This window comes from Maniola hyperantus, chromosome 28 (genome assembly GCF_902806685.2).
Source record: "Maniola hyperantus chromosome 28, iAphHyp1.2, whole genome shotgun sequence".
In the NCBI taxonomy this organism is placed as follows: domain Eukaryota; kingdom Metazoa; phylum Arthropoda; class Insecta; order Lepidoptera; family Nymphalidae; genus Maniola; species Maniola hyperantus.
Genome location: NC_048563.1, coordinates 4,413,574 through 4,428,649, shown reverse-complemented (window position 1 = coordinate 4,428,649; position 15,076 = coordinate 4,413,574). Strand labels below are relative to the sequence as shown.

The following is a 15,076-nucleotide window of genomic DNA, read 5'->3' as shown; positions in this document are numbered from 1 at the left end:
AGAATATTCTGTGATCTATCAAAAGCATTTGACTGTGTATATCATTAGAGACTTTGTTCACTATTGCCTGATCGCAACCCAATAACTTGAACTGACAATATCAAAACGTGATTAGTGTATTCTGTGATTTATCAAAAGCATTTGACTGTGTAAATCATACGAGACTTCTGCGCAAGTTAAAGATTTATAGTGTAGATTTTTATTCCCTAGATCTTATTGCTTCTTATTTATTTATTTTATTTATTTTTATTATTCATGTACCAAAATTGTAGTTACAAAGTAATAATAAATTAAGTTACATTAAATAGACAAATGAATATATCTGTCGATAGTCAAGTATCGAATGGAGTAACTATATTAATTACATTAGAGGAGTCCCACAAGGATGTATTCTAGGTCCGATTTTGTTTCCTGTTGAGCTATGTCGATAACAAGTGGTATATCGTACCGTAACTCTCGGCGGAGTCATGTGCACGTTGAGTTGACCACCCACCAGCAAGCGGACCGTAGCCGTGAAACTGTAATCAATTCATTATGGTCAGAGTGGTTATATATAATACTAGCTACTCCGGCGAACTTCGTACCGCCTAACAGTCGATTATTTTTCAGGATTTTTTTAAATTTTTCTCTCCGTAAGGAACATCTCCGTGCTTCGAGGAATATTACGAAAAAAGGATTAGCGAAATCGGTTCAGCTGTTCTCGAGATTTGCGATCAGCAACACATTCAGCGATTCATTTTTATATATAGAGATATTACTACGGCTATACTCACGTACACTAAATTAACTCGAAACTAGTCGGGCTAACGTCGACTTGTTACGTGAGTATAGCCGTATAAAATATATTATACATATATGTATAATGGAAATCACTCACGATAGTTTAAACGCTAAAAGAGTGGTTATAGTTTAATTGAATAAAATAAAATAAAATAAAATTAGTCATCATCACTACCCATATCGCTACCCATTATTATAAATGCAAAAGTGTGTTTGTTTGTTGGTTTATTGGATTGGTTTTTAGGCAGGCTAAAATCTTCAAAGGCCTTTAAGAACACTTTGGTCTATTAATGAACACTTACCGTGTGTTGGTCTTCATGACTTGGGGCGGTTGCTTTTCGATCACGAAAGTTGACGTCACCAGTGTTGACAGTAGACTTGTCACCTAAAAAGTAACGGTTGATGTTATTCTGTTAATGTGTTAACACAAAAGATTTCTGCTCTTCTGACTTTATTTTACAATAATCACAATTTATAGTAATTAATGGTACATCATTGCGTGCACGTATATGCGTGTGCATGCACGTGGGTGCGTGCGAGTGTATACACAGGGGTGCGTGTGGGTTCACGTAGGTGCGTGTGCATGCACGTGGGTGCGTGCGAGTGTGTGCACGTGTGTACACAGGGGTGCGTGTGGGTTCACGTAGGTGCGTGTGCATGCACGTGGGTGCGTGCGAGTGTATACACAGGGGTGCGTGTGGGTTCACGTAGGTGCGTGTGCATGCACGTGGGTGCGTGCGAGTGTGTGCACGTGTGTACACAGGGGTGCGTGTGGGTTCACGTAGGTGCGTGTGCATGCACGTGGGTGCGTGCGAGTGTGTGCACGTGTGTACACAGGGGTGCGTGTGGGTTCACGTAGGTGCGTGTGCATGCACGTGGGTGCGTGCGAGTGTATACACAGGGGTGCGTGTGGGTTCACGTAGGTGCGTGTGCATGCACGTGGGTGCGTGCGAGTGTGTGCACGTGTTCACAGGGGTGCGTGTGGGTACACGTAGGTGCGTGTGCATGCACGTGGGTGCGTGCGTGTGTGTACACAGGGGTGCGTGTGGGTTCACGTAGGTGCGTGTGTATTCATTTGCACATATGTGCGTGTTACCTGCTTGCTCATGTCATCCAGCATCTCGACGAGATGAGGCTGCCGCAGCTCCACGATGGTCTTGCTGTTGATCCGAGCCACGTTGTTGACCTGCTGGCGGGTGCTCCAGATCAGGTCGGCCAGCAGCTCACACCACTCCTGGATCGTGTTCAGGTTGGACTGCATCGGGACTCCGTTGCCTGACAACTGCTGCTCGCGCTTCCATCTACACAAAATTTATTTTTGTATTACATCTAAATCTAAATATATAAAAGGTGACTGACTGATCTATCAACGCACAGCTTAAACTACTGGACGGATCGGGCTGAAATTTGGCATGCAGATAGCTATCATGACGTAGGCATCCGCTAAGAAAGGATTTTTGAAAATTCATCCCCTACTGGGGTGAAATAGGGGTTTGAAATTTGTGTAGTCCACGCGGACGAAGTCGCGAGCATGAGCTAGTCCAAATATATAAAAGGAAAAGGTGACTGACTGACTGACTGATCTATCAACGCACAGCTCAAACTACTGAACAGATCGGGCTGAAATTTGGCATGCAGATAGCTATTATGACGTAGGCATCCGCTAAGAAAGGATTTTTGAAAATTCAACCCCTACTGGGGTGAAATAGGGTTTTAAATTTATGTAGTCCACGCGGACATAAGCTAGTCCGAAATAAAACGGATGCACAAATTCTGAAGGTGATCTAGTTTATCGAGCAGCTCCTCGGTTGCTTTTTTGGTATAACTATGTAGTTATGTACCTAGTTAAGTCCTAAGTAGAGAGTGTAAGTAGGTAGGGATTTTCGAAAATTCAACCCTTAAGGGGGGGTGAAATAGGGGTTTGAAATTTATGTAGTCCACGCGGACGAAGTCGCGAGCATAAGCTAGTGATGTGTATAGGTAGGTAGATAGGTATTATATACAGGGTGTAATCAGAACGCTGGCAAAAACGAAGACAGGTGATAGTACTGATGATCACTGATATGATTACCACAAAAAAAAAACGCGAAAAAAACTATTAAAAATCCTATGATTTTGTAAAAGTTTGCGATAAATTGCAAATAAAACATCTGACTGACGCTAGACGTCAACGAACGTTGGGAAAGTTGGCCACTCGGAGTCAATGCCGCGTCGTAGGCGGGGCATTGACCCGAGTTTTGCACGCTATACAATGCGGGTTTGAAAAATTCTAAATCACTAAAAGTACAAAACGAGGCAAATGGTTATTGGTATTGGATTGTGTTTAGTTAGTATAACAATAACGCTAAGTTTTCGCTAGCGTTCTGGTTACACCTTGTATTTAGATTTTGGTGGGTAGATGGCAAAAAGAAAGAAATAGAAATAGAATATGTATGTGTGTGAGACGTAGGGAGACATATCATTTATCCTGATTACTTCAATTCCAGTCAAGAAGGTGCTGTATTTGGCGGCCACAGGATTTGACAAGGAAGTGTGAAGTGGAGACAAACACAATAGATCGGAGACGGTCGCAGTGATACAGGGATATCAAGGACCTGCATAGCCCCAAAGAAGAAGAAGATGTGTGTAAGATGGCAATAACTATGTACAATAAACTTCCTGACAACTACAAAAACACTACTATAAATAATTTCAAGAGGAAAACTCATGAGCTGCTTATAAATAAATGTTATTACAACATCTCGGAATTTTTGATTGATGAGCTCAAATAATTTGTCTAAAATAATATCTAAATAATGTAAATCTGATGACTTAGATTAGATGACTGAAATAAATTATGGTCTTTGTAGTGCAATAGTTAGGTATCCCCTCTGTATGACATGTAAAAATTTAAATGACTGTTATTATTTCTATTTTTTTTTTTTTCTCTTGTTTCTGTATGACTTAATTAATTTACTTTCTGAATATTATATAATTTAAAAAAAAAAAAAAAAAAAAAAAAAAAAAGATAAAGCTAGAGAGAGAATACTCACTTGATAAGTTCTTCATCCAACACCTGGCTCTGCAGCTGGCGCAAAGTGGTGATGTTCTCCTTCATGTGGTCCACTAGCTCCATCTGCGACTGGTTGATCTGGGCCACCTACAACAAAGCTCGCATAGTCTCAATAGTTCAACGGTTAAGGAGCGGATTGAAAACCGAAAGGTTGCCGGTTCAAACCCCACCCGTTGCACTATTGTCGTACCTACTCCTAGCACATGCTTTACGCTTATCCATCCATCCATCAGCCTGTTTGCGTCCACTGCTGGACATAGGCCTTTCCAAGAGCGCGTCACCAAACACGGTCCTCCGCCTTCCTCATCCAACCGCTTCCCACCACCTTCTTCAGGTTACTTCTGGTTTTACGCTTACTTGGAGGGGAAACGGGAATATTATTCATGATTAGCATGGCTAATATTCTTTAAAAAAAAAATGTAACGCTGAGTCTTCCGGTGCGAGGTCGCCATTCCAGCACCTTGAGACCCCAACGCCTATCGGCTTTACGAACTATTGTTATACGTTACGTGTTACGAAATATATAAATTGATCACTTGAAAAGAGCAACCGCCGAGTTTCTTGCTGGTTCTTCTCGGTAGGAACGGCATTCTGAACCAGGGGTAAATTAAACTAGTTGACGATTCAAAAGCACTTGTTTTTTTTTTTTTTTTTAATTTATTTATTCATAATAATTTTACATAGTTTCCTACATATCTATCTCGCCAAACTGGTGGGCCAGTTTGTTGGCGAGGTGGCGCTCTTAACACTATGTACATAACTTACTACTATATTTCCTTAACGCTATTCACACACCTATATCTATTCTTATAATAAAACTGTACTACATACTAATTTAAACCTACCTTTCTGTCTGGTGGGAGGCTTCGGCCGTGGCTAGTTACCACCCTACCGACAAAGCCGTGCCGCCAAGCGATTTAGCGTTCCGGTATGATGCCGCGTAGAAACCAAAGGGGTATGGGTTTAATAAAAACTGCCATACCCCTTCCAGGTTAGCCCGCTATCATCTTAGACTGCATCATCACATACCATCAGGTGAGATTGCAGTCAAGGGCTAACTTGTATCTGAATAAAAAAAAAAAAAAAAAAAAAACCTACTTCACTAAAAGATAAACTAACACAATTGAGTATACTAACAACTTACTAATAAATAACCAAAGAAAACACAAAAACACAAATAAATAATTAAGAAGCATGATAGTCAGTTAGAGAGTCCCTAAGTAAGTGTTTCTTTAACCTCTTCTTGAGGACTCCCTCACTGAGCCTATCGATATCCTCCCCAGCCCAACCGATTGCATTAAATATTTAAGGAACTAAATACTGTACTGTAAAAGTTTACTTGAATAAAAATATTTAATTCTATTCTATTCTACTTCCATATCCATCCATAATATTATAAATGCGAAAGTGTGTCTGTCTGTCTGTCTGTCTGCTAGCTTTTCACGGCTCAACCGTTCAACCGATTTGACGAAATTTGATACAGGGATAGCTTGCATCCCGAGGAAGGACTTAGGCTACTTTTTATCCCGGAAAATTAAAGAGTTTCCACGGTATTTTCAAACACCTAAATCCACGCGGACGAAGTCGCGGGCATCATCTAGTTCTTTATATAGAACTCACCAAAGCATTAAGTTTCCTCTCCATCTCTTCAATCTGGACTCGGAGGCAAGCCTCTAACTCGCGACGGTCGTTGGTCATCGGCCCCGACTGCTGCAAGTAGTTGATGTGGCCTGCAACCAGAAACTTGTTAGGGGGCATCCAAAAGTTACGTAAGGTGTTTTTTTGAATTTTCTGACCCCCCCCCCCCCCTCCCCCCCTGGTGAGATGTCGTGAGATATTTTATTCAAACCCCACCCCCATCCCCCAATCTCACGTGAGATTTTTCAAAATGTGGGTTTCTTACGTAAACGCGTTCGATTTTTATTGTAAAAAGAAAAAAATATTTTCTTTCGAACGAATTAGTGAATGATCTTAATCGTATTACGAATCGGGATTAAATGGACCAAAATAGTATATTTTTTTTGTTTCAATCAGAAAAAAAATTGCGTAATATTTGCCGAGACCCCCCCTCTCTCCAACGTAAGATTAGATGAGAGACTCGACCCCCTCCCCCCCCTTAAACATCTCACGTAATTTATGGATGCCCCCTTAGACGTCACGTGACCCGAGAAATAAACAAATCCAGATCGCCAGTCTCAACCGCGGACGGGTTCCGTACCTCAAAAGGAAAAACGGAACCCTCATAGGATCACTTTGTCTGTCTGTAGGTCTGTCAAGAAACCTACCTTGACCTAGAATCATGAAATTTGGCAGGTAGGTAGGTCCTATAGCAGACATTAGGGGAAAATCTGAAAACCGTGAATTTGTGGTTGCATCACACAAAAAAAATTAAATTGTGGTCATGAACTAATAATTAGTACTTTCAATTTTCAAAGTAAGATAACTACTCGTATATCAAGTGAGGTATCATATGAAAGGACTTCACCTGTACATTCTAAAACAGATTATTTATTTATTTTTATGCATCATAGTTGTTGAATTATAGTGCAAAATGTCGAAAAAATACGACTGTAGTACGGAACCCTCGAGGCGCGAGTCTGACTCGCACTTGGCCGGTTTTTTTTAAATTACCTTTATTTTTCAAGCATTCATGGTACTGCAGTGAGAATGACTCGATGTTGGCTTGGAGACTCCTTATCTCTTCGCTCGCCATATTCACCTTCTGACGAACCGTTTGCAAGCCTGTTATCAACTGAAAAATTTACATAATAATTACATTATACTTATACTTAAAAGCTACAAAAAAGCTGTGATAGCCTAGTGGTTAGGACGTCCGCCTTCTAATCGGAGGTCGGGGGTTCGATCCCGGGCACGCACCTCTAACTTTTCGGAGTTATGTGCATTTTAATTAATTAAATATCACTTGCTTTACCGGTGAAGGAAAACATCGTGAGGAAACCTGCACGCCTGAGAGTTCTCCATAATGTTCTCAAAGGTATGTGAGGTCTACCAATCAGCACAATATGGCCAGCGTGGTAGACTATGGCCAAACCCTTCTCAGTCTGAGAGGAGACCCGTGCTCTGCAGTGAGCCGGCGATGGGTTGATCAGGAGGGACTTATACTTAACACACACACACACCACACACACACACACACACACACAAGCATATACACATACACACATTAAAGTCTAAGTCAAAGTCAAATGATTTATTCAAAATAGGTAATGAATTACTCTTTTTGATTGTCAGTTGTTGGATTTCTAAGATATAGTGGTGATAATTATTACGCAAACTTAAAACTAAAGCTACGAGGGTTCCAAACACGCCCGGGTCTGAGAAGAGCCCACAACAAACTCAGCCTTATTATTCCTCAGATACTTTTTATTATCACCACTTTACAAAATCATAAATTAAACTTACTAGAACTATCACAAAGCTGTTACACATACATACATACAATACACATTACATTATAATTGATCATTTCGGAAATTATTAAACAACAACATAATATGGACAAAATACAGAGACAAATGGAAGGGGCCACGACCTTCAACAACGAGGAATACTATGCAGAAAAAGAGAAGTAGTATGAGAGAAAATAGAGGGAGAGTTAGCGAGAGAAATAGAGAGAGAGAGATTAATTAGAGCGTACGTCAGCAATGAAAAATATGACGCAGACAGTGTGAGAGAGAAATAGAATGAGAGAGAGGGAAGGAATCAAGGCTTACCCAAGAAAATTTTCAAAAGGGGTCAGGATCATCAGCAACGAAAAATACTATGCGCAGAGAGAGAAAGAGTAGAGAGTGGGAGTGAGAACTAGAGAGAAAAAGAAAGCCAGAAATAGAAAGTAGGAGAAAAAGAGAGAGAGAAGGAGAGAAGGAGAAAGAGAGAGCATAAATCAGAGCTTACCTCGCTATATTTCCTCTCAGTTTGCGGCTGTGCGATGTACGGCGTACCCATGGCGTTCTGTATGACGTCCATTTCTAAGGCCAGGCAACGCCGCATGTAAGTGTATAGCTCGTGCGGGGCGTGGCTGCGGACAAATGGTCGGTTTTTATACTTTTAGGGTTCCGTACGTCCGAATGAAAAAACGGAACCCTTATAGGTATCACTCAGGTATATCTACCCATCTGCAAAGCCAATTTGTTCCGAATCTAATGAACAATCAATCGGTTCAGTAGATTCAAATTCAAAAATATTTATTTCGATATTGGGTGTTTGTGTGTGCGTTTGTGTGTGTGTGTGTGTATGAGTATGTGTGTGTGTGATTGCTTTGAAGATTTTAGCCACCTAGTAGTCCGCTATTTTACTTTTTTCCCAAAATAGTTGCCACACATAAAATCTGTATTGATCAATCATCATCATCTAAATCTAAATATTATATAAAAGGAAAAGGTGACTGACTGACTGACTGATCTATCAACGCACAGCTTAAACTACTGGACGGATCGGGCTGAAATTTGGTATGCAGATAGCTATTATGACGTAGGCATCCGCTAAGAAAGGATTTTTGAAAATTCAACCCCTAAGAGGGTGAAATAGGGGTTTGAAATTGGTGTAGTCCACGCGGACGAAGTCGCGAGCATAAGCTAGTCACCCAATAAACGTCCACTGCTGGACATAGGTCTCTTGTTAGGGACCTATACCTAACCTTGTAGGTATTGATCAATAGCTGGCATCAAATCGAACTAGTATAGTATGAGACGAAATCTACCAAAGCATAACGTTTCTGAGATATAAGCTACTAGCTAATGCCCGCGACTTCGTCCGCGTGGAATGAGGTTTTTTACAAATCCCGTGGGAACCCTTTGATTTTCCGGGATAAAAAGTAGCCTATGTCACTCTCCAGTTCATTATCTATACCCATGCAAAAAAATCACGTCAATCCGTTGCACCGTTGCGACGTGATTGAAGGACAAACCAACATACAAACACACTTTCGCATTTATTATAAGGGTAGGTACTGATTAAAGTTGTACTGGTGTAGTCACCAGTATCAGTCTATAGCCTCAAGCATATTGACTATTATATCAGCCCTAAAAAAGAAAATGGTCATCATATTGTTGGTAGGCTAGACTCCACACTAAAATGCTCAACCCCCTTTTTGGCCATTTTTGCTCACCTGTACTGCATGCGGAATAGCTTGGAAGCTTCGATTAGCTTCATCTTGGTGACGAACAGCTCAGCAGACAGCATCAGCTCCGCATGGGTCTGGATCTCTTGGACCAACTCCTCCACGAAGAACCGCTGCTGCTCTTCCGGTTCTTGGGTCCTGGGGATGAGGAAGACATGTTTTTAGGATCCCATAATAAATCCTCACCTATGGTTCTGAAACGTGGACACTGATGAACAGCCTTGTTCACAAATTCAAAGTCGCTCAGCGAGCTATGGAGAGGGCTATGTTAGGGGTTTCCCTGAGGGATAAGATCCGAAATGAGGAGACCCGCAGGAGAACCAAGGTCACTGACATAGCCCAAACTATTAGCAAGCTGAAGGGGCAGTGGGCAGGTCATGCCTGTCGTAGAGGCGATGGCCGTTGGAGCCGGAAAGTCCTTGAGTGGAGACCACATAGTGTGGGAAGCCCTCCAGGCTCCAACACGATGGACTGACGATATAAAGAGGCTGGATGAGGAAGGCTGAGGCGGGTGTGGTGGCGCTCTTTAGGGAAGGCCTATGTCCTACAGTGGACGTCCACAGGCTGATGATGATGATAATAAATCCCTTATGTTTTTAGGGTTCTGCACCTTAAAAGAACCCCTAATAGGATCACTTCCCGTCTTGTCTGTCAAGAAACCTATAGGGTACTTCCCGTTAACCTAGAATCATGAAATTCGGCAGGTAGGTAGTAGTGGTGTCAAATACTGTTAAACTTACATAATATAATATCAATAATTGTTATTAAAATTTATTGATAAATAAACACGTTAAAAATATAACACTGACTAAAAAAAAAAAAACACGATACCTACCCCACTTGATTTCATCTTACTTTGAAAATTGAAAACACTACTTTCATGAATACATTTCAATTTATTTTTGGTGATGTAACCAAACGAGTCGCAGGGAGCCGCTGGATTCAGGCGCCGCAAGACCGTGACGTGTGGAGTGGAAGTCACTCCAAGAGACTTATGTCCAGCAGTGGACGTCTATCGGTTGATGATGATGATGATGATGATGATGACGTGACCAGAAATTACGGTTTTCAAATTTTCCCCCTTGCGTGTGCTATAAAACCTAGGTACCTACCTACCTGATAAATTCATGATTCAAGGTCCATGGGAAGTACCCTGTAGGTTTCTTGACAGACAGACAGACAGACGGACGGACGGACGGACGGACGCACAGACAGACGGACGGATGGACGCACAGACAGACGGACGGACGGACGCACAGACAGACGGACGGACGGACGCACAGACAGACAGACGGACGGACAGACAACGAAGTGAGCAAAATAAACTACACCATCAAATTACCCGAAAAAATAAACTAGCAAAAAGTCTATGAACGCGCACTATCGTTAATCGAACAGTATCGGTAATAAACAGAAATAACAAAAATTTCGACTATTGTATTATTTATGTATCAAATCAAAGCATCAACAAAAATAACAAAATTATTTAACTTATTTATTAACACTTCGTAGGTATTCGATGGGAACAACAAAATCATTTGATATGCTAAATTTATCATCATATCGATGTGGTCCTATTTAACATTAGTTGACTTGCTATTTTTAACCATATTCAATGCATCGGTATTTTTAGCGCATGACGTAATCGGTCGCAATCGGTAGGTATAATGTCGTCGCGCGCGTTTTGCACCGCGCGCCCCCTTCGAAATTTAATTTCCTGGAATCTTCGCGCTACCTACTTAAGTACCTACTGCAGCTACTTAGAACGTAGGTATAGGTCCTAACTATAATAATTTGTATTTTTTGATTTAATAATATTTTTTTATTTAAAATTGTTAAGTTTTAGTATCGCAGTTAATCAACAAACTTTAATATGTGTTAAATTAACAGGTTAATAAATAAATTGGTCACCTCTAGTAGGTAGGTCTTATAGCACACTTTAGGGGAAAAATCCGAAAACCGTGAATTTGTGGTGACATCCTGAAGAATGTGTTCTTGACTGACTGACAGACAGACAGACAGACACACAGACAGATAGACAGACAACAAAGTGATCTTATAAGGGTTCCGTTTTTCCTTTTGAGGTACGGAAGCCTAAAAAACATATAAGCCATAGTAAAATGCAACGGCAAATGCATGTATGCAATTTCTTACCATATCCTACTTTCAATCCACGTAGCAAGGCAATGGCGTACTTCTATGGGAAAATGTTCCCCATAGATCGCACGCACCTAGAAAAAATCAAAATATCTAAATATATAAAAGGAACAGGTGACTGACTGACTGATCTGTCAACGTACAACTCAAACTACTGGACAGATCGGGCTGAAATTTGGCATGCAGATAGTTATTATGACGTAGGCATCTGCTAAGAAAGGATTTTTGAAAATTCAACCCCTAAGGGGGTGAAATAGGCGTTTGAAATTTGTATAGTCAACGCGGACAAAGTCGCGAGCATAAGCTAGTTATGACATTTAAAATTCTTTATATGTACTTTCAAAGAAAGAAAAATGGTAAGGTACTGAAATTTTCACTGGATTTCTACCATCTATTATTATTAATCTTATCTATTTATATAATATTTTCTATTAAAAAAGAAACTATTCAAGTAAATTCTACTAATATTATAAATGTGAAAGTGTGGATGTTTGCATGTTTGTTACTCAATCACCCAAAAACGGCTGAACGGATTTGTATGAAATTTGGAATGGAGATAGATCATACCCTGGATTAACACATAGGCTACTTTTTATCCCGGAAAATCAAAGAGTTCCCGCGGGGTTTTCAAAAATGTAAATCCACGCGGACGAACTCGGGCGGCCATTAGCTAGTATAATATAAGTATCCTGGGAGAAAAATAAAAACCGTCATGAATGAGAAAAATAACATACTACTATACTATTCAAGACTTACCTTTTGTAAGCTCTCCGGCGGTAACTGCTGTGCTCGAGCCCAGAGCGCCATATTGGTACTAGAATTAAAAAAACAATAAAAATCTTATCATCATCATCAACTAATAGACGTCCACTGCTGGACAGAGGTCTCTTGTAGGGATTTCCAGCGACTCCCACAGACTCGTCTGATGTCATCCATTCACCTAGTGGGGGTCTTCCAACAATGCGTCTTCCGGTGCAAAGTTGCTATTCCAACACCTTGAGACCCCAACGTCTGTCGGTTGTACGAACTATGTGCCCTACCCGTTGCCACTTCAGCTTCGCAACCCGTTGAGCTATGTCGGTTAGTCTAGTTCTCCTACGGATCTCCTCATGTCTGAATTCTTTCAATTTCTCTCAAAAATCTTATAGAGGTAGATGGTGAAATATTAGTGATTTTAGATCTGGGCTGTGAATCGCCTAAACAGTACAAACAAGTTGTGTTCAGGTTGGACTACTTTTTTGAGCATTTTATCTCTAAATATGTAAAAGGAAAAGGTGACTGACTGACTGAATGATCAATGCACAGCTCAAACTACTGGACGGATTATGCTGAAATTTGGCATGCACATAGCTAATATGAAGTAGACACCCGCTAAGAAAGGATTTTTGAAAATTCAATCCCTAAGGGGGTAAAATAGCAGACGGATTCACGTAGACGAAGTTGTGGGAATAAGCTAGTTTTATAACAAAACTAGTCAAGTGTGAGTCGGACTCACACATAAAGGGTTCCATAACATCGCACAAGATATGGACTGACAGAAAGACAGCTGAGCTGCATTAATAGGGCTCCTCTGGGTACATAGCCCGAAAAAGCAGAATGCATTCTATTCAATCTTTCACAAACAAAGAATATCTCTCAAAGAAGGTTTTGGTTACCTAGTTTATAACCAATGACTTATATACATATAAGTCATTGTTTATAACATTAAAATAAGTTATAAGAAGTTACTTACTATTTACTTAACCAATAATTGAATTTCCTTTAGTGTTTCTAATCTGAAACAAAAAATTATTTTACTATGGGCCCTATAAGATATGTACATACTATAATATAATACTTACATCTATAGTGCATCGTCAGAAAGACTAAAACCCAAAAATGTTGAACCAATGAGGTTAAAAAAGACTACAATGATAAGTTCTACCACAATACCTACAACTTACACTACAACTTCAGTACACCTTTTCATTGCAAAATCATCAACGATAATTTTATTTATCTTCTACAATAGGTATGGTTATCTTATAAGTTACAACATAAAGTGATAATTAAATGATAAATTATTTATGAATTCTAAAATGTTTAGTTTGCACTTTGCATTGTTATAAATGTAACATTCAACTTATGACAATATCTAATTTGGAGCCATTGAATTGAAACTTAAGAAAAATTATAGCCTAACTTTTTACTAAGAATCTCACGGAATTATAAAATGCTGAATGAAAAACCTAACTACGTATTATTAAATAGAAGTGTACACGTTAAAGAACTTACTGTGAAACTTTTTTTAAACTACGAAGGCGAAGGTCCAACGCCACTCAGCCTGGGAAAATCGAGTTGTGTCCAGGACAAAAGATTTTAAAGAGCTGTTTTAAATGTATTGAGCGATGCTCAACAAAATTCATTCCAGGCAGCGGCTGATTCCGAGAATTTTGACGTTTACACACACAAGGCTACACGGATACGACACAGGCGCAATTTATTTATAGATGTGTCAACAACATACCTGTTGTGGCAGATCGATGTTTTAAAGTTTAATTATATCACATTATTTGAGTCCCATGAGTAAATTGATTAATCACTACTCTTTTGCTAACTATACACGCGCGTTTTTAACGAATTAAAATTAGAAAAATCGGATTTGTAATAAAAAAACGCTATTATAACCTGTTGACAGTTAATTTCTTTATCCAATTTTGACAGTTGTGGGATACCAGGGGTAAAGGTTAGAATCACCCTTGGTACAAAAAAATTGTTTGTATATTAAGTTATAAAATAAATATAGATCTTTTTATCACATCAATACTACTTTTATGAGTTTAATTATTAATATATCGCCTATAATGTGATGTGTAGAATTTCTTTGCCAACCATCCATTACGATTTACGAATAAAAGTAAGAATATAAGTATTACCTAAGTGACCTTGTTTAAAAGTTCTTTATAGAAAATCTCGTCCAAATTAAAACACAAATGGCATAACTAGCTTATGTCCGGGACTTCATCCGCGTGTTCACTTTAAAACCCCCCCCCCCCCCCCCCCCCCATTAAGTTTGATCTGAGCGTTAATAGATCAGTCAGTCACCTTTTCCAATATATAATTACTATGAATATTGTCAATATTGTATTTATTAATTATTATTACTCTTACGGAAAAAAATGTAATTTCAAATCTGGGAAAGTTTTGTAGTCTGGTATCATTGACATTGAACAACTTTCCGATGTCATTCGCATTCTGTTACGTTACGTTCTACGCAATTTCTTTTGAATTCGTTCGTCATTCGATGAGCAAAAAAAAAGATTTTATATCTAAGTAATTAAATATCACTTGCGAAGGAAAACGTCAAAGTCAAATGATTTATTCAAAACAGGTAATAAATTACTCTTTTTGATAAGTCAGATGTTGGATTTGTAAGATATGGTGGTGATAATTATTACGCAAAAACGAAAGCTACGAGGGTTCCAAACGCGCCCAGGTCTGAGAAGAGCCCACAACAAACTCATCACATCGTGAGGAAACCTGCATGCCTGAGAGTTTTCCATAATGTTCTCAAAGGTGTGTGAAGTCTACCAATCCTCACTTGGCCAGCGTGGTAGACTATGGCCAAAACCCTTCTCACTCTGAGAGAAGACCCATGCTCTGTAGTGACTCGGCGATGGGTTGATCACTTGGATGAATTTAATTCTTCCAAGGTTGATCATGATGATGAAAGGTTAGGAATTAGGAGGATCTGGAAGATGCACAAAGGAGGGCAAATTTAAACATCCATTATATTATATAGAGACTATTTTATTATAGTTATTTATGCAACTGTTGTATAAAGATGGGTATTAAAACACGAATTAGGGTGGGTGGGTCAAGTGATACAACTATCACACGAGGCGAAGCCGAGTATCACTTGAGTGTTTTAATACCTAATTATCAACAGCTGCATAATAATAATATGA

The 15,076-nt window shown here is 39.5% G+C and overlaps 1 protein-coding gene across 8 annotated transcripts in view; it reads right to left on the bottom strand.

Annotated features, from left to right (window-relative positions):
• Positions 1–13,818, bottom strand: part of Stat92E (Signal transducer and transcription activator Stat92E) — a 37,274-nt gene extending 23,456 nt beyond the window's left edge. For 7 of the 8 annotated variants that reach the window (XR_011238363.1, XM_034983202.2, XM_034983198.2 and 4 more), the window contains exons 1-12: positions 13,404–13,818; positions 12,862–12,904; positions 11,886–11,943; positions 11,127–11,203; positions 8,961–9,110; positions 7,748–7,871; positions 6,464–6,584; positions 5,453–5,562; positions 3,813–3,919; positions 1,877–2,081; positions 1,083–1,165; positions 449–518 (exon numbers count right to left, since the gene is read on the bottom strand). Coding sequence is in view for 7 of the 8 variants with exons in the window: in XM_034983202.2 (XP_034839093.1) it covers positions 449–518; positions 1,083–1,165; positions 1,877–2,081; positions 3,813–3,919; positions 5,453–5,562; positions 6,464–6,584; positions 7,748–7,871; positions 8,961–9,110; positions 11,127–11,203; positions 11,886–11,936 (1,098 nt within the window). In the remaining variant the exon portion in view is untranslated. The remainder of the gene's footprint in view (positions 1–448; positions 519–1,082; positions 1,166–1,876; positions 2,082–3,812; positions 3,920–5,452; positions 5,563–6,463; positions 6,585–7,747; positions 7,872–8,960; positions 9,111–11,126; positions 11,204–11,885; positions 11,944–12,861; positions 12,905–13,403) is intronic. The other variant, XM_069508193.1, reaches the window with a different exon arrangement.
• Between the last annotated feature and the right edge of the window lie 1,258 nt (positions 13,819–15,076).